Consider the following 22,695-nt stretch of genomic DNA (forward strand, 5'->3'; position numbering starts at 1 on the left):
ACATAGGGCCCTAGAGTCAGTCACGCGTCACTTCTCAAAACATTGATATGTATGGGATGCGTAACCGCAACACTGAGCCGGCTTCGACTCGCAGCCCGAGACGTGTGCGATTTGTTGCTAGCAACACTAGATGTTTTTTCAAACTAATAAGTCGCAGTCCACCAATATAGGGAGCTCCATTTGGCAACATGTATTTTGTAAATAACGATGAGGTCACACAATCGTATCTTAAAACAAATCCAATAAAGATTTAAGTAACTCGCCACATGTTTTATTAACAATATAAAATATCCAGGTAATTTCCCAAATGTCAATAACGTTTTGTCAAATCAAAAACAACACCAAATTGATTTCATTTTTCAATAAGGTAAGTTTCCAGCGCACCCTCAAAAATTACAATCCAAAAAATCACCAGCTACCACTGGAGTTTAGATGTCGGCTCGCACATAAGATTACATAAAGGTTTTTTACTGTAATTTGAATAGAGGTTATTTGAGGTGCTGACCATATGCCATGGATCCCACAGTATACTACACTCTTGTAACTTTATGGTGCATACATTTTATATTATTTGTATGAGGCAGTGGTGGCCGGTGATAATAAAATTAGTAGTGCAAATAAAGATTTGTATTTTCTATTTCGTGGAATTGAAATAATCAGCAATAGCCTTCCTGCGCATCTATTCTATACACAAGACTGCTATCGAGGGTAGTTTTTCATAAAACTGTCTATCTCGCTCTAAAATTTAGCACACTCAAGAGAGGTGCTGTTAAAACTTAGCACTTATTGTTACAATTCTTTTCTTTTTCTTTCAACCATGTCCGATCCTAATAGGATCATATGGGCCTCCACAGAGTGGAGGTTTGTATTAACAGATTTTATTTTTACGAGAAATGAATGTCAGCCACTTGCTCAACCTATTAGGTCCGTACTCTGACTCATACACAAATTGAAAAACAATATGTGTACTTGCCAGACCCTGGATTCGAACCTGGGACCCTCGACTCTATAGGCCGGCGTTTAAGCCACGTCATGTGGCAAAATTGTGACAATTACTACTAACTTATTGTAATTGTTACAATAAGTGCTAATACTTCAATACAAAACTACCCTCGATAGCTGCCGGTAGCAGTCTTGTGTATAGAATAGATGTGCTGGTGGAGGCAGGATATTGTAATTTTAAATGAGTAGCTTGGTATCAAAGTCTAACAAACGTCATCTCCCACTAAATTCATGTTTTAATTTATTAATTGTTTATGCAAGTGATGCTCTTTTCAAAAAATCCACTAAAACTAATTTGTTACAATATGCATGCGCAAGAGAAGTTGCTCAGCATACTTTTTTTTTCGACCATGTCCGATCCTAATAAGATCATATGGGCCTCCACAGAGTGGAGGTTTGTATAAACAGATTTTGTTTTTACAAGAAATGGATGTCAACCACTTGCTCAACCTATTGGGTCCATACTCTGACTCATACACAAATTGAAAAACTTACTTATCTTGTAGATATAGATTACCGAGCCGCAGATTTAAGTTGCGTCGATTAACCAAGGTAATAACTTTTCGCTAATCTGAGCTTGGTAGATTGAAAACTCATGGTGGGTGCGCATTGAATAGAGCTGCTGATATTAATTTAGATTTTAAAATACAAAACTGGATATCCAGTATCTGTGCTGTATATAACCTTTCGAATAATCCGATTAATATCTAGTATTTACTCCATTAACAATTCATTGGTAAATAAAATTATTTGTTTAAACCTCTACCTTTTTTGTAGCCCCCAAGAATGAAGACGAGATGATGATCGCTATCTTCGAGTGCGTTGACCGTCTGTTCAGGATTGTCCGCCCCCGCAAAGTTCTCTACATGGCAATTGACGGTGTGGTAAGTGTACCACTAAATTATCTTTTTTAAACTCGGCCGTTCTGTGATGTAAAGTCATTTTACACGAATTCTTAAGGGGCGTTGTTCTCATTTGTTCTCTGTCTTAGCGATTATGTATAATATCTTCCACGGGTAATTACATTAGTCATTTTATTTTCAATATGACTTAGAAATGACACTTTTTACTTTTATAAGACAGTAATAAAAACTAGTGATTCAATCGCCTTAAAATTCAATTACTAATCACTTATCCATCGGTAACTCTACGGATTGTTTATTGAACAATGGCATGTATACGCCTAAAAGAATGTGGCGGGTTGTGGAAGGAAAATATGGTCCAAGGTACAACTCGGTGAAATATTCATACATATTAGGATTCATATCATTGCCCCACAGTTTTAGAAATATAGACTTCTTGCCACTCGTTCATCGCGATGCTATATATTATATACCAGTGGTGTAGGATATTTCTTATGTATTATGGTTTGGTTGCGGCAGGGTTTAATTGAATTTTAAAAACCAATCAACACCATCTGCAATTTGTATTATTAGTTCAATGAAAACAATTATGACTAATAAAGTTTAGTGTATACTATTTATGACGGATCTCCACAGCCTACCTCCACCCTTCGCCACTAATATGAAGTAATACTTGAAGAGTAATATAATATATTAGTGTATATTATACACTGCAGATTTGACATGGCAAGTGACAATGGATTGAAGGAAATGGCACTATCTTATCCTCCAAGGCTAGAATAGGATTTGAATTAAGTAAGTAGTAAATAAATTAAATTAGTCATATTAATTTAATTATTTCAGGCCCCGTGCGCCAAAATGAATCAGCAACGTTCGCGTAGATTCCGTGCCTCCAAGGAGACACAGGAGAAGATCATCGAAATGGCTAGGATCCGCGAAGAGTTGCAGAGCAAGGGCGCCAATGTGCCTCCAGAGAAGACAAAAGACAATCACTTTGACTTGAATTGCATCACGCCGGGCACTGAGTTCATGGACCGCCTCAGTCGCTGCCTGCATTACTACATTCACGAAAGGTTATTAAACAAACTGTATTATTATGTCTTACATTTTTAAGTCTGATCAAAATGCCATATAGTGAAGAGTGCCTCACATGTATTTTTCACACAAGTTCCCAAAAAAAGCTAAACGCTGTGTATTTTTTAATAAAGGTAAGGGGAGTCCAAAATTATACATTTAAATTAATTGAAATGTATAAAAATCACAAACGTTACTAATTATAATATAATATTATACTAAACTACGTGACCCACTATAAACATTTAGGAACATGGGTCAAAGAGAAGTGGGACCAGTCTCAGGAAATAAAAACAAGAATTGAGATCGCAAGGAGTGCATTTCTCAAAATGAGACCCTCAGCAATCGAGTCCGAAGCAAGAAGAAAGTACAGCATTCCCCAACTTGTCATCCAAGGAAAGATCAACAAGCGTAACAGAGGACAATGCCGCATTTCGTGGTTTAAGAACCTCCGTTATCGGTACAAGAGCAGCTCCACCGAACTGTTTCAGGTAGCGGAGGATAAGGCAAAGATTCCTTTAGGGCAGTGGCTGGGCCGCATGTGGCTCTTTGACCCCTTGAATGCGGCTTTGTTTCATATGATCAGTTGAAAAAACTAGCATATGCTATGTGCTGTTCTTTCCCTTTTCGGTTCTACATATTCATGCGAACAATCTTTTTAAAGCATGAACCTTATCAAGAGTAAATTGAGAAGTTGTCTTATTGATGAGAATCTGGAATCATGCCTAAAATTAAAAACAACAATATACAAACCTGATGACGCACACTTAATTTTCCGCCCCTGTGGGGGGCGCTCCCATAAGAAGTAGTGCCTCCCAGCCGCTCGGTCTGATCCTGGTAGTCAATGTACCACCGGTTAGATGATTACGACCCTCGACAAAGCAGAACAATATTTAATATATGTAGAAGTCCCGCTGTTTGCTCTGGCAAGTCCCACCGCTTCTCAGAGTGAACTGTGGAAGAGATAAGTCGGTCACAGACCATGTACATATAGGTAATAAGATAATAGGATTAAATTTTGACTAAATATAATATGCTTAGGTAAAGGGTTGATTAAGATAGATTAAATATAAAATATGATTTGGTTGTAAGATAATTGGTAATGTATAATTGTAATATAATGGTTAATGAAATGTAATATGCAATGGGTTAGCGAAATAATAAAGTAGGACATATGGACGGGCGTTAATAGTATATGGTAATTAATGTAATTAAAGTAATATTAATATTAATCATATTATGTACATCGATATCACTATATGTTTGGTTGATAGACTGACATCCGTCAACCTTATATAAATGTGTAGCATATGGCGGTATCGGTGAATAGGTAAGAAATATGACCACCCCTAATGGATAAAAAGGCAAGATTCTAAAATCCGATATCAGTCTGTTTTGTGGATTCCGGGGGTCGCCTCGGCGACGCTTTGTTGCCCCGGGACCCTGACGATCTCGTCTGCATAACTAATTAGAAATAATTAAGTTAATGTTAAATAATTAGTTAATAATAATCAAGTTAATTTTAAAATAATTAAATAATAATATTCAAATTAATTTTTAATTAATCAGTAATAAATGTGGTTATTTTTGTGGACTTCGAGATATAAATAAATCAGACGTTTTCAAATGTTTTTTTTTAATTTCGAGATTTAAATAAATGACTTTTCATAATTTACTTGTGAATGTCGGATGCGAACAATTCAGACCTTTTCCTTTTGGATAATTGTGGCTTGTAGACGTTAAATAATTTGGACATTCGACTTATTGTGATTGTTTAACGAGAATCTAGTTACATATAAACATTATTTCATTGACATTTGATTATAAACTTTTGAACAAAGGTTGACCATAAGTTAAATTGTGTAACAACATTGATAATATACCAGTTATGAAGTTTAACCAGTGTTTTCTTGAGTTATCGACTTTCTTTCTCTACCGTAACTTCTTGGTTACTCCACGTCTATGAGATTCCTGCCTGTTCCTCCACATTAATGAACCTCCACTTCCAAGTGCCTGAGCTAGTCAGGAAGTCGGAGGCCTTCACTGACTTATCCAATCTTTCCAAGGAGATGCAAGGCCATTGTTCACATTGAGTGTTTGTCAGTCATTTTTATCATTTAATTTTATGGATACCTTACATACAATTTAATTTCTATCAATAAATAAGATCATTATTAAGTATGATATCAAGTTTTATTCAGTGTACCTATAGTTTAATTAAGACTTAAAACTTAAATTAAAGTTTATTAAGTTTATAAACAGTGTACCTACCTGTATAGTTAAAGTTTAAAAAATTGGCTCAAAAGAAATCTCAATCTTGTACTGTTGATATTTGGCTCTGTTGACTAATGAGTTTGCCGACCACTGCTCTAGGGGACGGCATGATAAGAAAAAGAATATACTAAAAACCAAGCCATCTCCTCCAACAGAAAAAGATATTCTTCATAATACTCTTGTTGAAACAAACTGTTTCCACTAAAGAAAGAAATGAATTTACCATGCTGGAAAAGCTGGCAGCTTTTAAAGTAGGTATGTTACAAATGAATCCGCAATGCACAATAACATTAGTTATAGTAAATAAGCTTTTTTTCACCATCACTTTCATTTATGTTTGTCTTCTAAAAAAGGTTTTTTCAATGTCTGTGGGTAATGAAATTGTTTGAAACATGAATTGCCATTGACATTGACTAGAGAATAGAGTTTTTATAGTCCGTATGATTGAATTCTGTTATTTTACGGTACACATGTCATTTTTGTTTTAGGTTAAACAACGATCCTGGTTGGAGTGGCATCAAAGTAGTTCTCTCCGATGCAAAGGTTCCTGGTGAAGGAGAACATAAGATTATGGATTACATTCGCAAGCAGAGAGGTATTTGAAAACATTTTATGTATCGCTATTTGAAAGCAACTGGGATAAGTCAATAATACTTGTTTCGAGATAATTGAGTTTTAACCCTTTTAGTACCTTTTGAATTTTCTCTATGTAAGTTAGAAATACCCTACAAAAATACATATTTCTTATGAATCTGAAACATCTGTAAGTTTATTATTAATGAAGATATTTATAAAAAAAGTGGACTTTTATTGAGAAATATTATTATAGATTTATTTTAGGTGTAATAAGCTATATAAGATTTAGCATGAAATAAGCTATCTTCGCCAAAGCTAACTGAAGCCATAATTGGCAAATAAAAAATAATAACACACGAAAAGATGTGCAACCTAGATGACACAATCCACTCAAATGACTAAGTTCAAGTAGTCTTGTAATCTTAGCCGGCTCTTGCATCAGAATTTGCCTCATGCGCCGCTAGTGACGAATTCGTCGATGTGACGTCATCGTTATCGTCATCAGACATGCTGTCAACTGGAGCTCTGGAGATTGGTCGAATGCAACTAAACAACAAATGCGACAGGTCGACTATCGACTCTTCTAACACTGTAGATGTCGCGAGCGCCGAGAACATGCCAGCCCGCGCTTGCGCAAAGCGCTCTATGCGGCGATTTTTATCTAGACGTCAGTGCGCGCACACCGGTCACTGGGTGCTTGATGAGTTCTGCTGCAATAAATGATTTCCGTGGAATTCGTAAAAATTTTTGTCCAGTAGTAAATTAGGAATGCGCCTATTCAATGTACTTTTTTCTAATTGACTTACATGTGATATTTCAGCTCAACCGGACCATGATCCGAACACTCAGCACGTGTTGTGTGGCGCTGATGCCGATCTCATCATGTTGGGGCTGGCCACTCACGAACCCAACTTCACAATCATCAGAGAAGAGTTCAAACCCAATAAGCCGAGACCATGCGATATTTGTGGACAGATCGGTAATAATGACCACATTTTATTTAAATTCCCCATCGGTGCTTCACTTTTCTATCTATTTTACTTAGCACAATAGTATAATATTGAATTTCATAAATTTAGTGTTTTGATAATGACCTGCGCATCTTATTCTATACACAAGACTGCTATAGGCAGGTATCGAGGGTAGTTTTTCATTTTTTGTATCGAAGTATTAGCACATATTGTAACAATTACAATAAGTTAGCCGTCTAAACAGTCAAAACTGTCTATCTCGCTCTAAAATTTAACACAGTCAAGAGAGGTGCTGTTTAATCATAGCACTTATTGTAACAATTACAACATTGACGATGATTTAATTATAAAACTGAATTCTACCAAGTAAATGTTTCGTTAATCAATATTTGGCATAGGCTTATAATATTGTGTCATTTTAGGTCACGAGATGAAAGAGTGCATCGGCATAGCAGCGGACGACGGCTCGGCGGTACCCTCAAACCCCACCTTCTCTACGCAAGACTCCTACATCTTCGTGAGGTTGAATGTCCTGCGGGAGTATCTAGAGAAGGAGCTCCACATGCCAAATCTGCCATTTGAATTCGAGTTTGAGCGAGCTCTCGACGATTGGGTGTTCATGTGCTTCTTTGTCGGAAACGACTTCCTTCCGCATCTGCCCAGCTTGGAGATTAGGGAGGGCGCAGTTGACAGGCTTGTCACTCTTTATAAGAAGACTATCTATAAAACAAAGGTAATATTACGAGGGTGGGTCAATAATTCCTTAGAAAAAAGCATTAAAACAGTTTTTATTTTTTTATTTCTCAACATAATCTCCTTGGAGCTCAATACACTTGGTTAGACGTTTCTCAATTTTTTTTAAACCGTCAGAAAAATAAGTTTTCGGAAGGTCCTCAAAATAAGCATTTGTCCGATCGATGACTTCTTCATTTGAAAAAAAACGTTGTCCACTTAGCCATTTTTTTAAGTTTGGGAAAAGGAAAAAGTCACTGGGGGGCTAAATCTGGCGAATACGGTGGGTGATCGACCAATTCGAACTTCAATTCTTCAATTTTAGCCATTGATCGTAAACATGTGTGAACACGGGCATTGTCATGATGAAAGAGGATTTTTTCCTGTTTAAATGAGGCCGTTTTTCTTCAATTTTGTTTTTTAGCTGGTCCAATAAAGATGCATAATAATCCCCTGTTATTGTTTTTCCTTTTTCCAAATAGTCAACGAAAATAATTTCACGTGCATCCCAAAATACAGTAGCCATAACCTTACCAGCTGATTTTACGGTTTTCGCCTTCTTTGGACATGGTTTGCCTTCGCAATCCACTGCTTTGACTGTTCTTTCGTCTCGGGAGTATAATGGTGTATCCATGTTTCATCTACAGTCACAAAGCGACGAAAAAATTCATCCGGATTGCGTTGCATGAGCGACAACAGGGCTTTAGAGGCCACCACCCTATTGCGTTTATTGTCGACTGTGAGCAAACGCGGCACCCATCTTGCAGAAATATTTTTCATGCCCAATTTGTCATGTAAAATAGAAATGACGCTACCTTTTGAGATCCCTGTAACCTCAATTATCTCACTCAACTTTAATCTTCGGTCACTTAACACCATATCGTGGATTTTATTGATCATTTCTGGTGTAGTCACCTCTACAGGACGTCCTGAGCGTGGTTCATCCTTTGTTGATGTACGACCACGTTTAAATTCATTTAACCAGTTATAAATAGTTGCAAGTGAAGGAGCAGATATGCCGTGAACTAAATCCAACTCATTTTTTATTTCGTTTGCTGTTAACCCTTTTATATTAAAATGTTTAATAACAGCTCTAAACTCAATTTTCTCCATTTTCCATTTTTCCATTTTCCACAAGCAAATTTTTTTTTTAAATGTACGAGAAACACACAACAACCCGACCAATCTGATTGAAACTTCGCAGCATACTGAATCGGTAGTGCCGCTGCATGAAAACAAACCGCTTACAGTACTAATCGCGCCACCTGTCGGCTTTTCTAAGGACTTATTGACCCACCCTCGTATTATATTAAACGGCTTGTAATTAATGCATAGTTTTTAACATTGGTAAATTATTATTATAGGTTACTATTTTTGCTATTTTCGCATAGGTTTTACACTACGCGTTCATAGTTTTTCACAATTATTTAGACATTTCGCAGAAGGCAATCGGGCCATCCATTTGTTGGCCCAATGATATGAGGCGATATACAGCCAATTAGGTTTTTTATCACAATAATTGTGCAGCTATCTTTACGGTAGTCGAAACTGACAGTGGGCTCTGTTTGATTTTGGTGAATATGGGCATCTCTATAGACGACAGTGACACGATTTGAAATCTTGCGTTTTAACATAATCCTTGGAATGCTACAATTCATTCGGAATTACAATCCACTATGGGGTTTTCATTTTCAGTAACGTTTTTAGTGTGGTTGCATAGGTAGCCATAGTATAAATGTAACAAGGGATGGTGTGATGAGGGGTAGGTGATGAATAGAATCAGAAGGTTTTGATGCGTATAAAAGTAATTCCCCAAATTTATTATCCCTTAACACAAATTACAAATTCAATTTACAGCTGGAATAATACAAAGTTTATAAATTAGATTACGACGATAGTGTTTGTGATAAAAGTTATTTTAACGTTGAAGCGAGCGGCGTGTTATTAAGACGAGCGAATTTAAGGTACTGATTTCTTGTTGGATTGCCACGTCTGTTTTTATATTGAAAGTAGACAAAGAAAATGCTATCCACAGCGTGGGTAAATTTATTGTTTTGTTCCCACACTGCGGATAGATTCCTGGGATTTTGTCTGCGAAATTTGATTAAGGTACAAACGTTATCAGTCCAACAATGGATTTCTCACGACACAAAGACAGGAATGCACTGTTTACTCGTTCATTCCTGTGATGCGACAAATGACATCCGACATGTGAGTATTTCTTTGGCCGGTGGAAGACGATCATATGTCAGTTCGCACGGCCGCGTTTTTGCTGATTATTAAAACATTAAATAAAATATATTAAAATATTGTGATTATTAAAATGTTGTAATCTTTAGGTTTTCTTAACTGTCTTAACTGCTATTTACACATTTCACTAATCTGCGGACTCCTTCCACCCTCATAAATAATACTCTGTAAGTAAGCACATTGAAAAAATTCTGTCTTATTTATAACCACCGTTTTTGTTGTGTAATAGTGGCTACAAATGAACTTGCAATTCGAAATTATTTCCAGCTAGTTTAACAATTAGCATTAGTAACTTTATTACAATTGAGGCGCCTAGTTTCAAAAGCCCCTAAAACGATTTTAGGTAGTTCTGAGAAAAATGAGAATAATAATTTTAGGTAGTTTTGAGAAAAATTAGAAAAACTCATATCTATTAAATCTGTGAACTTTATGTATTTATTTTTTAATTTATTACATTCTAAAGAGTATTTTGGCTTTCCATTTTAGGGGTATTTGAAAAGCAGACCCAACCATTTTAGTGGGTTTTGAAATATACCAAAATTTTTGATTGTACGTATTGACGGTTTGTGGAGTTTTTTAAAGTTCAATCTTTGGCCATCATATAGTAATACCTTTTAGAACTCACGTCGGTGTGTGGAGTCCTTCATTCGGGCATTTTTGATCTTTGGGGAGTGAGGGACGTTATAACGGGCACAATTAGTATAACACAGAAGTTTATTTTATAATTCCGTGCAAAACTATGTTTTATTGCAATTAGGTATGGACAAGCATTGGTCTTATTACATTGGATTCATTTAAAGGGATCTTAGATTAGGCACGACACTGACTTTATTTTAGGGGTTGATCTCACGGTAGGTATTCACTTTTATTAAGGTAGGCTAACTTTCGTTCGATTAATTTTTAACACGAGAACACTACAGAGGTACACTTTTATAATATCTAGACAGGTGGAGTTTACTTTTTACTAGGCGACTCCCCGCAAGGGCAGGGGAGCGCGGGGGCCGCATCTCCTCTTCGTGGGCGACTCTGTACTGCAGAATTATTTTCAACATGTCTGCACCCTCGTAAGGTGCGGGGAGAGGGTAGACATTTCGACTTTTTAGAAATCTAACGGTAATATTTTGCTTGGGCCGAAGGGCAATAAATACCCTCGGTTTCGGGTAATTTTATTTGTGACCGTCTTCGAAATTCGCCTCTCGCAAAATCGTTTGTGAAATGTTATTTTAGTTATATTATTATTTAGTACATACAGAGGTTGCGAACATTTGCAGAGCTGGTCATTTTACGGGACGGTAGGCGTTGTTTTATGTAAGGTTCCTGGTATGGGATCGGCGACGTCTCTTCGTGAGGGGTTGTATTTGGTATCAATAGGTAACAAAAATATCCATCTAAATACATTTCTAACAAAAAAAAATCAAAAACCGTTTTAGGGGCTTTTGAAACTAGGTGCTTCACATACATAACAGCTCTTTCATACATAAAGGCTTCGGTTATAATTTATTTTGTGATTTTATTTCAGGGCTGGCTCACCGAGTCAGGAGAAGTTAATCTGGACCGTGTTCAAATGATAATGGCGGACTTGGGTCAGGCGGAGGATGAGATCTTCAAGAAGAGGCAGCAGACGGAGCTGAATTTCAAAGCCAAGGACAAGGCGAGGAAGCGCCGAGAGAAAAACCAGCAGCAACAGAGGCCCAATTTTAACATGCTCAGTAAGACGCAGTTTGCACCAATGGTAAGAGACTTGAAAATGTTTCCAAGTGGGCTTGAACCACCTATTTTTCGGTCTGCAGTTGAATGTTCTACCACTGAGTTATATCCCTAATATCTCCTGTTATATTTTGTTATACAGTCGAACTTGGTTATTATGATCACGGAAATAGCGAGATCTCGGATGTAATGAGGAAACATTCGTTGACATTTTAATTTATGATTTTCTCCATACATCTACTCACTTTTATAACGAGCTACTTCTCGGGTATACCGAGCAAAACTGTTAATGCGTCGATATTTTTGACCCTAAGCAATAAAAACCGACCAGTGGGTCTATTCTATGCTTATCAACCGCTAAAGTGATAAAGTGAAAAATATTATCAAACTTAGGGTAGGTTTGTATCAAAATATTAGCACTTATTGTAACAATTACACGAAGCCGGTTTTTATTGTTGCAATAAGTGCTATATTTTAACAGCACCTATCTTGCTGCTGTTAAAATATCGCACTTATTGCAACAATAAAAACCGGCTTCGTGTAATTGTTACAATAAGTGCTAATATTTTGATACAAACCTACCCTAAGTTTGATACTATTTATCAATTTAGTGTTCGATAAGTATAGAATAGACCCACAGGCAGTTAACTAGACCGATGCCACCGGATCGGATTAGGTTTATGACACTAGTTAAGTGTCTAAGTACCCAATTGGTGTTTTCGCCGACAACATTAAAATAGTATCCACGCATATGGTTGAAATTGGATGTAAAAAATCCAAGCTTTGTGAAGTCAGTAGGTAACTATCAGCGCCGGCGGCTCAGTACTTCATTACAATAAACAACTTTTTTTGTAGTTTATGAGTGCCATGCTTGTTTCGGAGATTTTTACGATGGTTTTCAGATTTTTTATGTTCTATGCTTAAATAGAACGTGGCGAGGAAAATTTTATATAACGATATAACGAGTAATGCTTATAAATAGCAAATTCAGTCGGTCCCATCTTCCTCGTAATAACCAAGTTCGACTGTATTATATTATGTAACACAAAAGTGTGAAAAAAGTTACGCCGTCAATTGGGGTCGTACCACCAACCTTTCTGATGACAGCCAAACCTGCCGAGTGCCGTGAAGGCTACTGGTAGGAAGCTTTAATTTAGAGAATAGCAATATTCTAAATTCGTTGTACTTTTACTTTTATTTTGTTTACTTCAGGCCATCGGTGGCGGGTCGCGCCCCGTCCAGGATGTGAGGCAAGAAGCCTACAAAATGCGAGTGGCAGGAATGCACACCGGAAGAGGCCAGGAGGACTCAGACATGGACAGGAGAGGAACAAAGAGGAAGGAAGACGGCACGATTACGCAGAAGAAAAACAATGAGTCTGACGAAGAGGTGGACGAACAAGCTCATGATGAAGTACGCCTGTGGGAGGACGGATTCAAAGACAGATATTACGAGAGCAAGTTCGATGTCGCCTCCGATAACTTACATTTCAGGTAACTAAATAAATGTAATTCCTTCGTCTGTTTCTATGTTTTGTTGACGCCCAAATCGAGCTTTGGCATTCAATCTTTATCCAATTGCCTTGATCGTCTGCAAGCCTTTTACAATTTTTGATTTTAGCAATATGATGGCATACCCTTCTTAACCGCCCTACCTCTTAGTTATTTTCCAAGAAATGGGTAAAAAAAAGTCACCTTTTTTTACCTTTGTAATACGAAAACAATATTAGTCCTCATCCATATCTGACAATATTTTGTTGAAATAGATGCATTTACAATAGATTAGATTAGATTCATTTTATCAGGGGTTGCAAACTAGTGGTGTAGCAGTAAAAATATTTTGAAAATATTATTTTATTTGTGTAAAAATTACACATAAAAGGGATTACAGAAATATATCAAGCATATATTTTATTTTTCCTTAGTGTGTTACATCAGGGGTTGGAAACTTGTAGTGTAGTAATAAAAATATTTTGAAAATAATATATTACTTTTGTAAAAATTATACGTATAAGGGTTTATAGAAATATATATATAGAGAAAAAAACCTCACCTGGGTTAGGAAGCAGACAGGAGTACGCGATATAATAGACGTTTCCAAACAGTTGAAATGGAGATGGGCGGGGCACATTGCTCGCCGAAAGGACGGGCGCTGGACAAATGCCGTCATCCAGTGGTACCCAAGGGGCACGAAATGGCCATAGGATCGCCCTAAAAGCCGCTGGATTGACGAACTGATAAAATTCGGCGGAAATACGTGGCAGCGATTTTTTTTTTTGGGTTTATTTCTTATTTTGGTGGGTGGTTCTTTGCTTTGGGTGGGATTTTATTTCAGTATTTCATGTTTGATTGATAACGACACAGGACCGAGAGAGTTGGAAGAAGCTTGGGGAGGCCTTCATGATGCAGTGGATTGACCCGGCTGATGATACAGTATAGAATATTTTAAAAATTTTTCTTAGTGTGATATATCTTGAAGCATGGGATACACAGGCCCACATTACAGTCGGGGCAATAATATCTCGTTTCTCTCCTCACTTTTTTCCCTTTATCATCCGTTTTGGAACAGCAAACAACACAGCGTTTCGTTGCATTTGCTTTACTTTGCGTTGGCGGGATTGTATCAATAAAATGTCTCTCAGTAAGACGTAATGGGTTTGGAGTTGTGGATGGTCTTCCTCCTTTCGCTGAAAATTCTGGCGAGTGATATTTTTCTAAGTATTGATGAATTACTTTCACCCGAAATTTCGAATTACTTCCTTTTCCCCCGTTCTTTTTATATAAAACAAATGCGTTCCACAAAGCTTGTTCGAGCAAATGGAAAAACATTTTTTTGTAATATTTCTTACCCTGTTTCCGCGTAACAGGGCAGATTGCCAAATGTTGATCAACGCGGTCAACGCCTCCCATAGTGAAATTGTAGTCATTTGCCACAGTAGGACGTTGTTTACCCTGGCCTACATCTATCATGGTGCAACTATGGATAGTGGAAAGGAAAAATACATCCTTTTTGTCCCTCCATCTCATCACCATCAACTTTCCTTTTCTGTAGGCTTTAGTATACCCTCTAGTTACCTTCTTTGGAAATGAAATATTTTTTGGTACACCTTTACGCCTAAATCTTAGAGTCCCGTATGTGTCAGTTTTATTTGAAGTGAGTATCTCGGCTAATTCCGGCGATGTATAAAAATTGTCCGTGGTAAGACAGTAGCCCTTGTTCAGCAATGGTTTCATTAGGCTCATAACTACTTGGGATGTAACAGGGAGGTTTCGATATTGTTGATCAAAGAGAGTATTTTTTCCAGTGTAGATTATTGTGGACCATATGTATCCAGACGACGATTCGCACAGCATATATGTTTTTATACCAAATCTGGATCTTTTGAGGGGTATGTATTGTATCCACCCTAGTTTCCCCTTGTACAGCATAAGGCTCTCGTCAATTGCTACATTTTTTTCCGGTATGTAACCTTCCTGGAATTTTGTTTGAAGATATTGATAGACAGGCCAAATTTTATTTAGTTTGGGATTGGGGTGTGAAGATTCATCATATTCGGAATTATTACTAAAGTGAAGAAACTTTTTTATCAGTATAAATCTCCTATATGACAGTGTTCGAGCAAAAAATGGCGTAAGAAATACAGGATTTTTAGACCAATACATTTTTTCTTCTGGTTTCTTTACTATGCTTTGGACTAAAATTATGACAAAAAAGATTCTCATTTCATTTTCTGTAGTCGGATGCCATAAACTTATGAGGCTGCTGGATGAATGTGGTGTTGTACTGATAAATTGCTCAGCAAATATGTTAGTTTGCTCCACGATCAACTTCAGAAGATTTTCATCAAAGAAGAAATTGAAGAATTCGAATTCCTCCTTATAGTTGTTCATAAATTCGGGAACGCCAGATTTTTCCGTAAATTGAAACGGCTGCTGCGAAATGTCGTTTTCCGGATTTATGTCAACCCACTCCTGAGAACTTGTAGGAATGTCTTCTTCGACATCGCTTACATCATCTTGCGAAGACGAAGAGTTGTCATCTATTGTGGTATCACTCCCGGAGGTGCTAATATTCTCATATTCACTCTCACTAGACATGTTTTACTGACTAAAAAAGTTCACTGGTAAAATAAATGGGTTCAAAGTCACCAATAAAAAATAAATATCAATATACACACACAAAAAGTAAGTCAGTATAGTATTCACATAAAAATAAATGTCATTATTCATACAAAAAACAAATAAAACTGTACAGGAAACAAAAAACGCGCTTCAAAATAATTACGCACTAAAACGCATGTACCGCGCCCCTGACTCGTAGTACTAAGTTGAATGAACCTTACGAAATGTCTCCAAACGACCGCGCGCGTCGACTAACCTTGAAGAATTAACTGAGTATGTGAATTGTATGTATGTATAAACCCATAAGCGTATCACGTTCGTTTTGTAGACATCGAGATGTATTTTTTTCTAAAGCGCGAACGTGATACGGGTTAGCGCGCCAGGGCTACGTCACAGAGCGCGTATCGCGTACGTTCAAAGAGGTCGGGCGGTTAAAACCCATTAAGTTGACATTTCTCTACTGAATTTTCCTGGCTCATTTTTTTAAACCAGCTTTTCTCCTGCCATCTATATAGATACAGGGAAACCCCTTTTTTAACATTTTTGAAAGAACTGACATTCTTTGACTGATTTTGTTTTGAACTGACAATGTTATTCTGTGTTGAGACGTTATTTGAATGTAATTGTACTAAAATAAAACGGAACCGCAGAAACTGCACGCAAATAGCAGGAAAAAGTGAATACTGGGCACGTAAAATCAAGGTTCCACAGTAGATTTATAGAATTGTGGGAAACATTTTTATAGTCTTGTAGAGTCGCTGTATCATACCCGAAACAAAAATTCTTTGTACATCTTCACTCAGGCTTTTACTTATCCAAAGTATATATTATGTTTTTAAAGGTATAGTGTGGCTCTGCAGTATGTCCGTGGATTGAGCTGGGTGCTCCGGTATTACTACCAAGGCTGCGCATCTTGGAAGTGGTACTTTCCATACCATTACGCCCCGTTCGCCTCTGACTTTATTAACATCAGTGGCCTCTCCACGCAGTTCGAGAAGAAAACAAAACCGGTAAGATATATTTATTTAATTAAACTACAGTACACTCTCAGTAATCCGACGCTCGATTATCCGACAACTACTATAATCCGCGTTATTTTTACTAGTTAAAAGCACAAAATCAAGCTCTATAATTCGCCGGTATTCGATTGTTAAATGCATTAGTCCGCCGCATACAAGTATACAACACAGATGAGACAGGTTTATTTTGGAAACTTCTCCTTCGTAAAACGTACGTTCATCGCGAAGAAAGTAACATACCAGGGAGGAAAGTGCCCAAGGACCGCATCACAATTATGCCATGCTCCAATGCAACCGGGATACACAAACTGAAGCTTTTGGTCATAGGGAAAGCCAGGAATCATAAGCCATTTAAGAATATCTGCCTCACTGAACAACTGGTTCTGTCAAGTGATTTACTGTTTAATATTTAGTTTTTTTTTTGTTTTTTTTGTTTTGTGATTTTACCGAGGCTTTGACTGCGACTCGCTGTCATATCGTCTCTTCTCTTCTAGAAGGGGATCTGTCGATCAGGTCCTCACTCCTATTCTGTTAAATAGCTGTATAATTATTTTGCCTAGCTCTTCTGTCTTTCTTTCTTTCTTCTTTAGACGCCAGTGTTATATACACCAGATTCGCTACTCCTCCGTATCCATCCCCTCTGTATTTTCGATACATCGTGTAATCATGGAATTTCAGATAGTCTAATTCAGACCTCAGGCAAGTCTCTGAGATTAATGCTATTCTGGCATTCCTTGTAAAATCCTGATTTGTTTTTTTTATCCATTTTGTTGCAGAACCTCCCCTAGAATTTCTCCTAAATTTCCTTCTTTGAAGTTTTTGCATACCCAGTCCACTGCTTTAATTATTAGTTGTCTAATGATCTGCTGCCAGTCTCCCCCTTTCAGCACAGCAAGACTTTCATAATTTCTCTCATCGCATTAACCTCTGTTTTCCCCTTTGAATTTTTCTTATTTTTTGTAGGCTTTACGCTACTACTTGTAGCTGTTATTGTTGAGCCTGAAGCTTCTACCACCACTTCTTTCTTTTTGTTTTCCTTTATTTTTTGAATTATTTCGCTTTCATCTCTTCCCACGATTTTTTTTTTTTGTTTTAATATGTCAGCATAGCTGTTACTTAACATATTTTTTTTTGCTTCCTTGAAAGGTATGTTCATTTTTATCATTGCTTCTTTGCAATTCTTTTCTTCTTGCCACTTTGGGCATTTTTGGCTGTTTGCCGCGTGGTTACCTTTGCAATTGATGCACGTAACTTCCTCATTTTTTTCGCAAGTTTTGTGGTTTTCACCGCACTTGGGGCACGTTTCTACTTTACTGCCGCAATTGTTCGCAATGTGCCCATATCGCCAGCATTTGTAGCATTGCATTACCCTGAATACATACGGTTCTACAGCAAAAGAGACGCCATATATGTGAATTGTTCTCGGCAATATTTTCTCCCTAAATTTAATACTGACTGACGAGGTCTTCGTAAGCTCTCCTGTATCACTTTTTCTTGTCAACCTCTTAAGGTTGGTCACTTTTGCATCATTTTTGATTTCCATTTGCAGTTCTTGGAGCTCCATATCAATGTCGACTTTTCTTATTACTCCATAAGAGCAGGAGTCATTCTCTTTAATCATAAAACCGAGATCTTTGAGTTCTCCAGCTTGTTTCACTTTATCTGCTTCTGTTTCGTCTTCTACTTGGATGTATGTCTTTAAATTTTTGTTGAAAATTTTCTGTACTTTAACTCCTGCCTTATGGAGCATCTGCGCTATTTTCAACTTTAATGTTATTTTACTTCCCGTCGCTATCATGACAATGTTTTCGTTTCTCTTTGAAGCGACCCCAGAGTCTCTTCTGGGTTTTTTTTTCCAGAGGTCACAGTCTGCCATTCTTCTTCTTTTTCTCCAATCACTTATCATCGTTTCTTTTCTTCTTTGTTTTTTTGGTTTCATTCACGTCCACAGTAGTGTTAACCATTTTAATATTTTTGCCTTTCACGCGGACTTTGAAATCGTGTAACAGTGTGAACAAATAAGAGTGTGGACAACCCCTCGCTTCACCACGTTTGGCGCACTAATTGCTCCCGTGCAACAATAATTATTATTCACTGTTGCTCATTGTCAATATTAATAATATATTAATTTGTGCAGTATGTATGCACTAAATAATATATACACTGTAAATCTCGGTTGTCTTTTTTCACCTAATAATCTTTCTTTCAGACTTCACTTATTTATATTAAATTCTGGTAACAACAATTTTACTTTCTATTCGACACGGGCGTTCTACTCAAATGCTCAAGTCCAACTGCAATATTTAGTTAAAAAACGTAGTTTATAAATATGTATAATTTAGTAAAAACTTGATTTTGATTATAAATAAAACTGTTTTGCTAGTACAAATTTAAATTTTTACAAATTTTGTATGTATGCACTATAATCCGCCGCTATCACTAATTGGACACTTGTCTGGTTTTTGGGGTGGCGGATTACTGAGAGAGTACTGTATATTTTTTTACTTTAACCAAAACAAAGAAAAATAACGGTATTATTAACTGTATTTTTCTTCAAATAATACAAAAGATTATTTAAGAATGTATTCTATAAGCAACATATCATGGATGTAGTGTGACGGATGAAGCCGGGGTCGGCAGTATAGATTGTATGTGAAGGAATGAAGGGAGATTATGTTGCATTGCTGATCACCGCTAAGACGTCCACAGTCATGATATGACAGTAAGACCCGTTTCACATGGGACACCTGTGTGGCGCCGCATTTATATATAAATGAACGTAACACTCGTGTGTCTCCATCTGAACGCACCCATTCAGTTATGTGTAAATGCGGCCGCTCGCTACGCCAGTGGCTTGCCACAGGTGTCCCGTGTGAAATGGCTCTAAGGCTAAATAGCATTCTTTATTGAATATACCTACATAATTGCATTCCCATGTGTAAATGAAGATTTATCTTGCTGATTCTTCAAAATTATTTTATGTATTCTTTTCCTTAGATTCGTCCCCTTGAGCAGTTGATGAGCGTCTTCCCGGCTGCCAGTGGAAAACTCGTGCCAAAGTCTTGGGCGACACTCATGAGTGATCCAGTAAGCGTTTACATATTTATTTTATCTATTTAGGTATGTCTCGGATTCAATTCTAAGGTCCAATTTAGAGCTTCATATATCTGAGATCGCGGACTATTCAAAATGACCAACAAGAAGTAGGTTGAAGAATTACTTTGGCAAACAAATCTAATACCCAGATTACACGTCCATGGATTTACTGTTGACAGTAAGTATTATCGCGGTCATAACAAGAAAATGTATGGGAAAACATGTACATAATATTATCCTACAATTGCAAGCTTTCATGCATGAACCAAAAAAGTTTGGAAGGTTCTGAATTTTAGTACAGTTCAATTTTGAACAGTAGGATTTTTTCGATCTGTGCCTGCGCAGTAGAACGATATTTCCGAACCTGGCGGCAAAAAAACCAACTTCGAACAAATTTTGAGGTTAACCGATTACCACTACCTGTCAAATAGTAGTAATAGTACCATTCATTGACAACATCGCGTTTCGCTCACTCTTGAAGAATGAGATTGGAGAGACAGTCAGGACTTTTACATGTAAACAGTAGTTATTGTCATGATAGTTTAAAATACGCACTATTGCTGCACGTAAATCCATGCACGTGTACAGCCGCTACTACTACGGTTTACATAGAAACTTCCTATGAAAGAAAACTGAAATAAAGCTGTATGAAATCTTTTTCAGGCCCATATTATTGACTATGAGTCGGAATTCTGGGCTTGGATATCTGGATATCTGAAAGGAAAATATTGAGAATGGAATAGGGGTAACATCTACAGGAATACTTTCACCCAAGTAGGTTAATATCTATCTAGGGTTTAATAGTTCATCAGCAAAGCGATAGCTGTTTTAAAAATGAACTCATTTATTTGAAGTTGCTAAATATTGAATTTTATATCATTTCCAGCAATATTTCTAGTTTCAATTCATCGTTTTTTTCTCTTTTAGAAATCTCCCGTAATTGACTTTTACCCGGAAGACTTCAAGATTGATTTGAATGGTAAAAAGTTCGCCTGGCAGGGTGTGGCCCTGCTTCCGTTTGTGGAGGAGAAGAGACTGTTCAAAGCTCTCGAACCGTATTACAAACAGCTGACGCAGGCTGAGAGTGAGTACAGTTTTATTGTTAACGTGTTATTCCAAAACAGATGTACAAATTTTCAGCACATTTTAATAGATTTAAATACTTATCTGCTGGTAAATATTTCCAAAATTTATCTTCCAAAGCTCTGGCTTTAATGTAAATATCATTTTGCTGCGTAATTATTTCCTCTTCAAGTTTCAACATATCCATGTGAATTAGTGTCGAAAGGTTTCCTGCTATTACTTCTGGCATCTACATTTTTTAAATCTTGGAAGCGGAGCGGTACTTGCTCAAATTCTGAAAAATAAGTATGATAAATAAAATACCATTATACCTATGTACTTCCAAATTATGTATAAATAAATAAAATATTTTTGGCGATCGACCTTATTGACACCCCGGCTATAGATAGATAATTGCATATTGTGTGAAATTAGAGTGTATTTTGTTAGATATTGAACAATTTGGACTTATCAGTTTTTAATAATTGACACCTTATAGGACTCATATTATGCTCAAATTATATTGGCGGATTGGGTCTGGCCCGTTTGTCAAAATCTATTTATTATCTATGGTTTTCCAGGGTCGTGAACGATCGTGAGCAAATTGGAACCAGTCCTATTTCCGTCTGCCATGGTTCACGAAGATTCAAGCAAAGATTGCTGAGAAAATATCTATATAATAGATAGCAACACTATGTTTATTTTAAACCAATCAAAAGCAAGGACCAACGCAATCGAATCGTTGTGTGTAATTGCTTATAGTATAAAGACATTGGTCACGACGGCCTGTGTGAATCATTGGATCAGGTTGGATCTGCGCATCTGCCGATGTAATTAAGCCTTTAGAACGATGCGAAAGGCATATTTGAGTACATTACCTGGAATTGTACAACCTCATCCAAGGAAAATGTATCTTAATGTTTGTTAAAATTGGTAGACTCCAACGGGCGGGCCATGTAGCAAAAATGGACAGTGTCCAGCCGCCCAGGGGCATCTTGGAGAGTGAGGTGTAGGGTTATAGGTTGTCTAGTGAGTCTAAACATCATTGGTTGGACGCTGACAACAAGGATACTAGAGTGCATGGTGCAGACCCTTAGAAAATACTAATGGTGATGATGATTCCTCTTATTATTCAAATGGCAATGATACATAAATATGTTTTTGTAGAAAAACGAAATGCGCACGGCTGGGATCGGATATACGTTGGCCATAACAATCCGTCATACGCAGCAATCAAGCAAGTTTATTTGGAGGTATCAGGTGGAAAATCAAAACACATGACTGAAGACACGGAGGTTCCTTATGCATCAGAGGGTGTGCGAGGAATCATCATGACTGCTGATGATTGCATTATGGAAGGAGGGTGAGTCTCCAATTATAGATTTTGTTTGTAATACTAAAAAATTTATTGCATCTAATGTGCGGATGAATATTGTTTTTAAAAATCACTGCTGTTGGGATTCGAAACCATGCCATTATAACGAGACTAGTTTTTGATGAGCTCTTGGTATTACAGTATAATAATACAGATTCCGCGATACCATTATTGTGGTAGAACTGGTAGCCATAAGACCACAGCCACAAGACTTTTTATAACGTCTTTCGGTGGTCATAACCTATGTTAAATTATTACTGTTTATTGTTTTAGCCAAGTGAACTGCCCATTGCCTGGACTCCCATACGTACCTGAAAACACAGTCCTGTGTGCACGGTACAAAGACCCGATTTACCCGGACGACTTCATCTTCCCCGCTGTGAGGTTAGAGGGGGCCAAGGAACCCATGCGAGTCTTAAAGCCTGGAGATCTGTCACACCAGGAGAACAGAAACTGGAGACCGACCATTGGTCAGTTTGTATATTCATTTCAGCACTACATTCACTGCCGGATTTATCCTCTCCCATTTCCTTCCGCTTTATGTTTTTGTATGTCAATTCATTGGCAGCAAAC

General features: G+C 37.2%; 1 protein-coding gene across 1 annotated transcript in view; it reads left to right on the forward strand.

Moving 5' to 3' along the window:
• The window catches only part of Rat1 (5'-3' exoribonuclease 2 Rat1), a 97,304-nt gene that overhangs the window by 1,446 nt on the left and 73,163 nt on the right, over positions 1-22,695 (forward strand). Inside the window, exons 3-14 of the mRNA XM_085948452.1 lie at positions 1,780-1,886; positions 2,709-2,938; positions 5,702-5,808; positions 6,610-6,768; positions 7,183-7,493; positions 11,262-11,474; positions 12,662-12,942; positions 16,412-16,580; positions 19,587-19,676; positions 20,613-20,769; positions 21,915-22,110; positions 22,396-22,592. Of these exons, the coding sequence (XP_085804578.1) occupies positions 1,780-1,886; positions 2,709-2,938; positions 5,702-5,808; positions 6,610-6,768; positions 7,183-7,493; positions 11,262-11,474; positions 12,662-12,942; positions 16,412-16,580; positions 19,587-19,676; positions 20,613-20,769; positions 21,915-22,110; positions 22,396-22,592 (2,217 nt within the window). The remainder of the gene's footprint in view (positions 1-1,779; positions 1,887-2,708; positions 2,939-5,701; positions 5,809-6,609; positions 6,769-7,182; positions 7,494-11,261; positions 11,475-12,661; positions 12,943-16,411; positions 16,581-19,586; positions 19,677-20,612; positions 20,770-21,914; positions 22,111-22,395; positions 22,593-22,695) is intronic.

This window comes from Rhyacophila brunnea, unplaced genomic scaffold (assembly GCF_057557595.1).
Source record: "Rhyacophila brunnea isolate RB1 unplaced genomic scaffold, BYU_Rbru_1.0 scaffold_20, whole genome shotgun sequence".
Taxonomy (NCBI): Eukaryota; Metazoa; Arthropoda; class Insecta; order Trichoptera; family Rhyacophilidae; genus Rhyacophila; species Rhyacophila brunnea.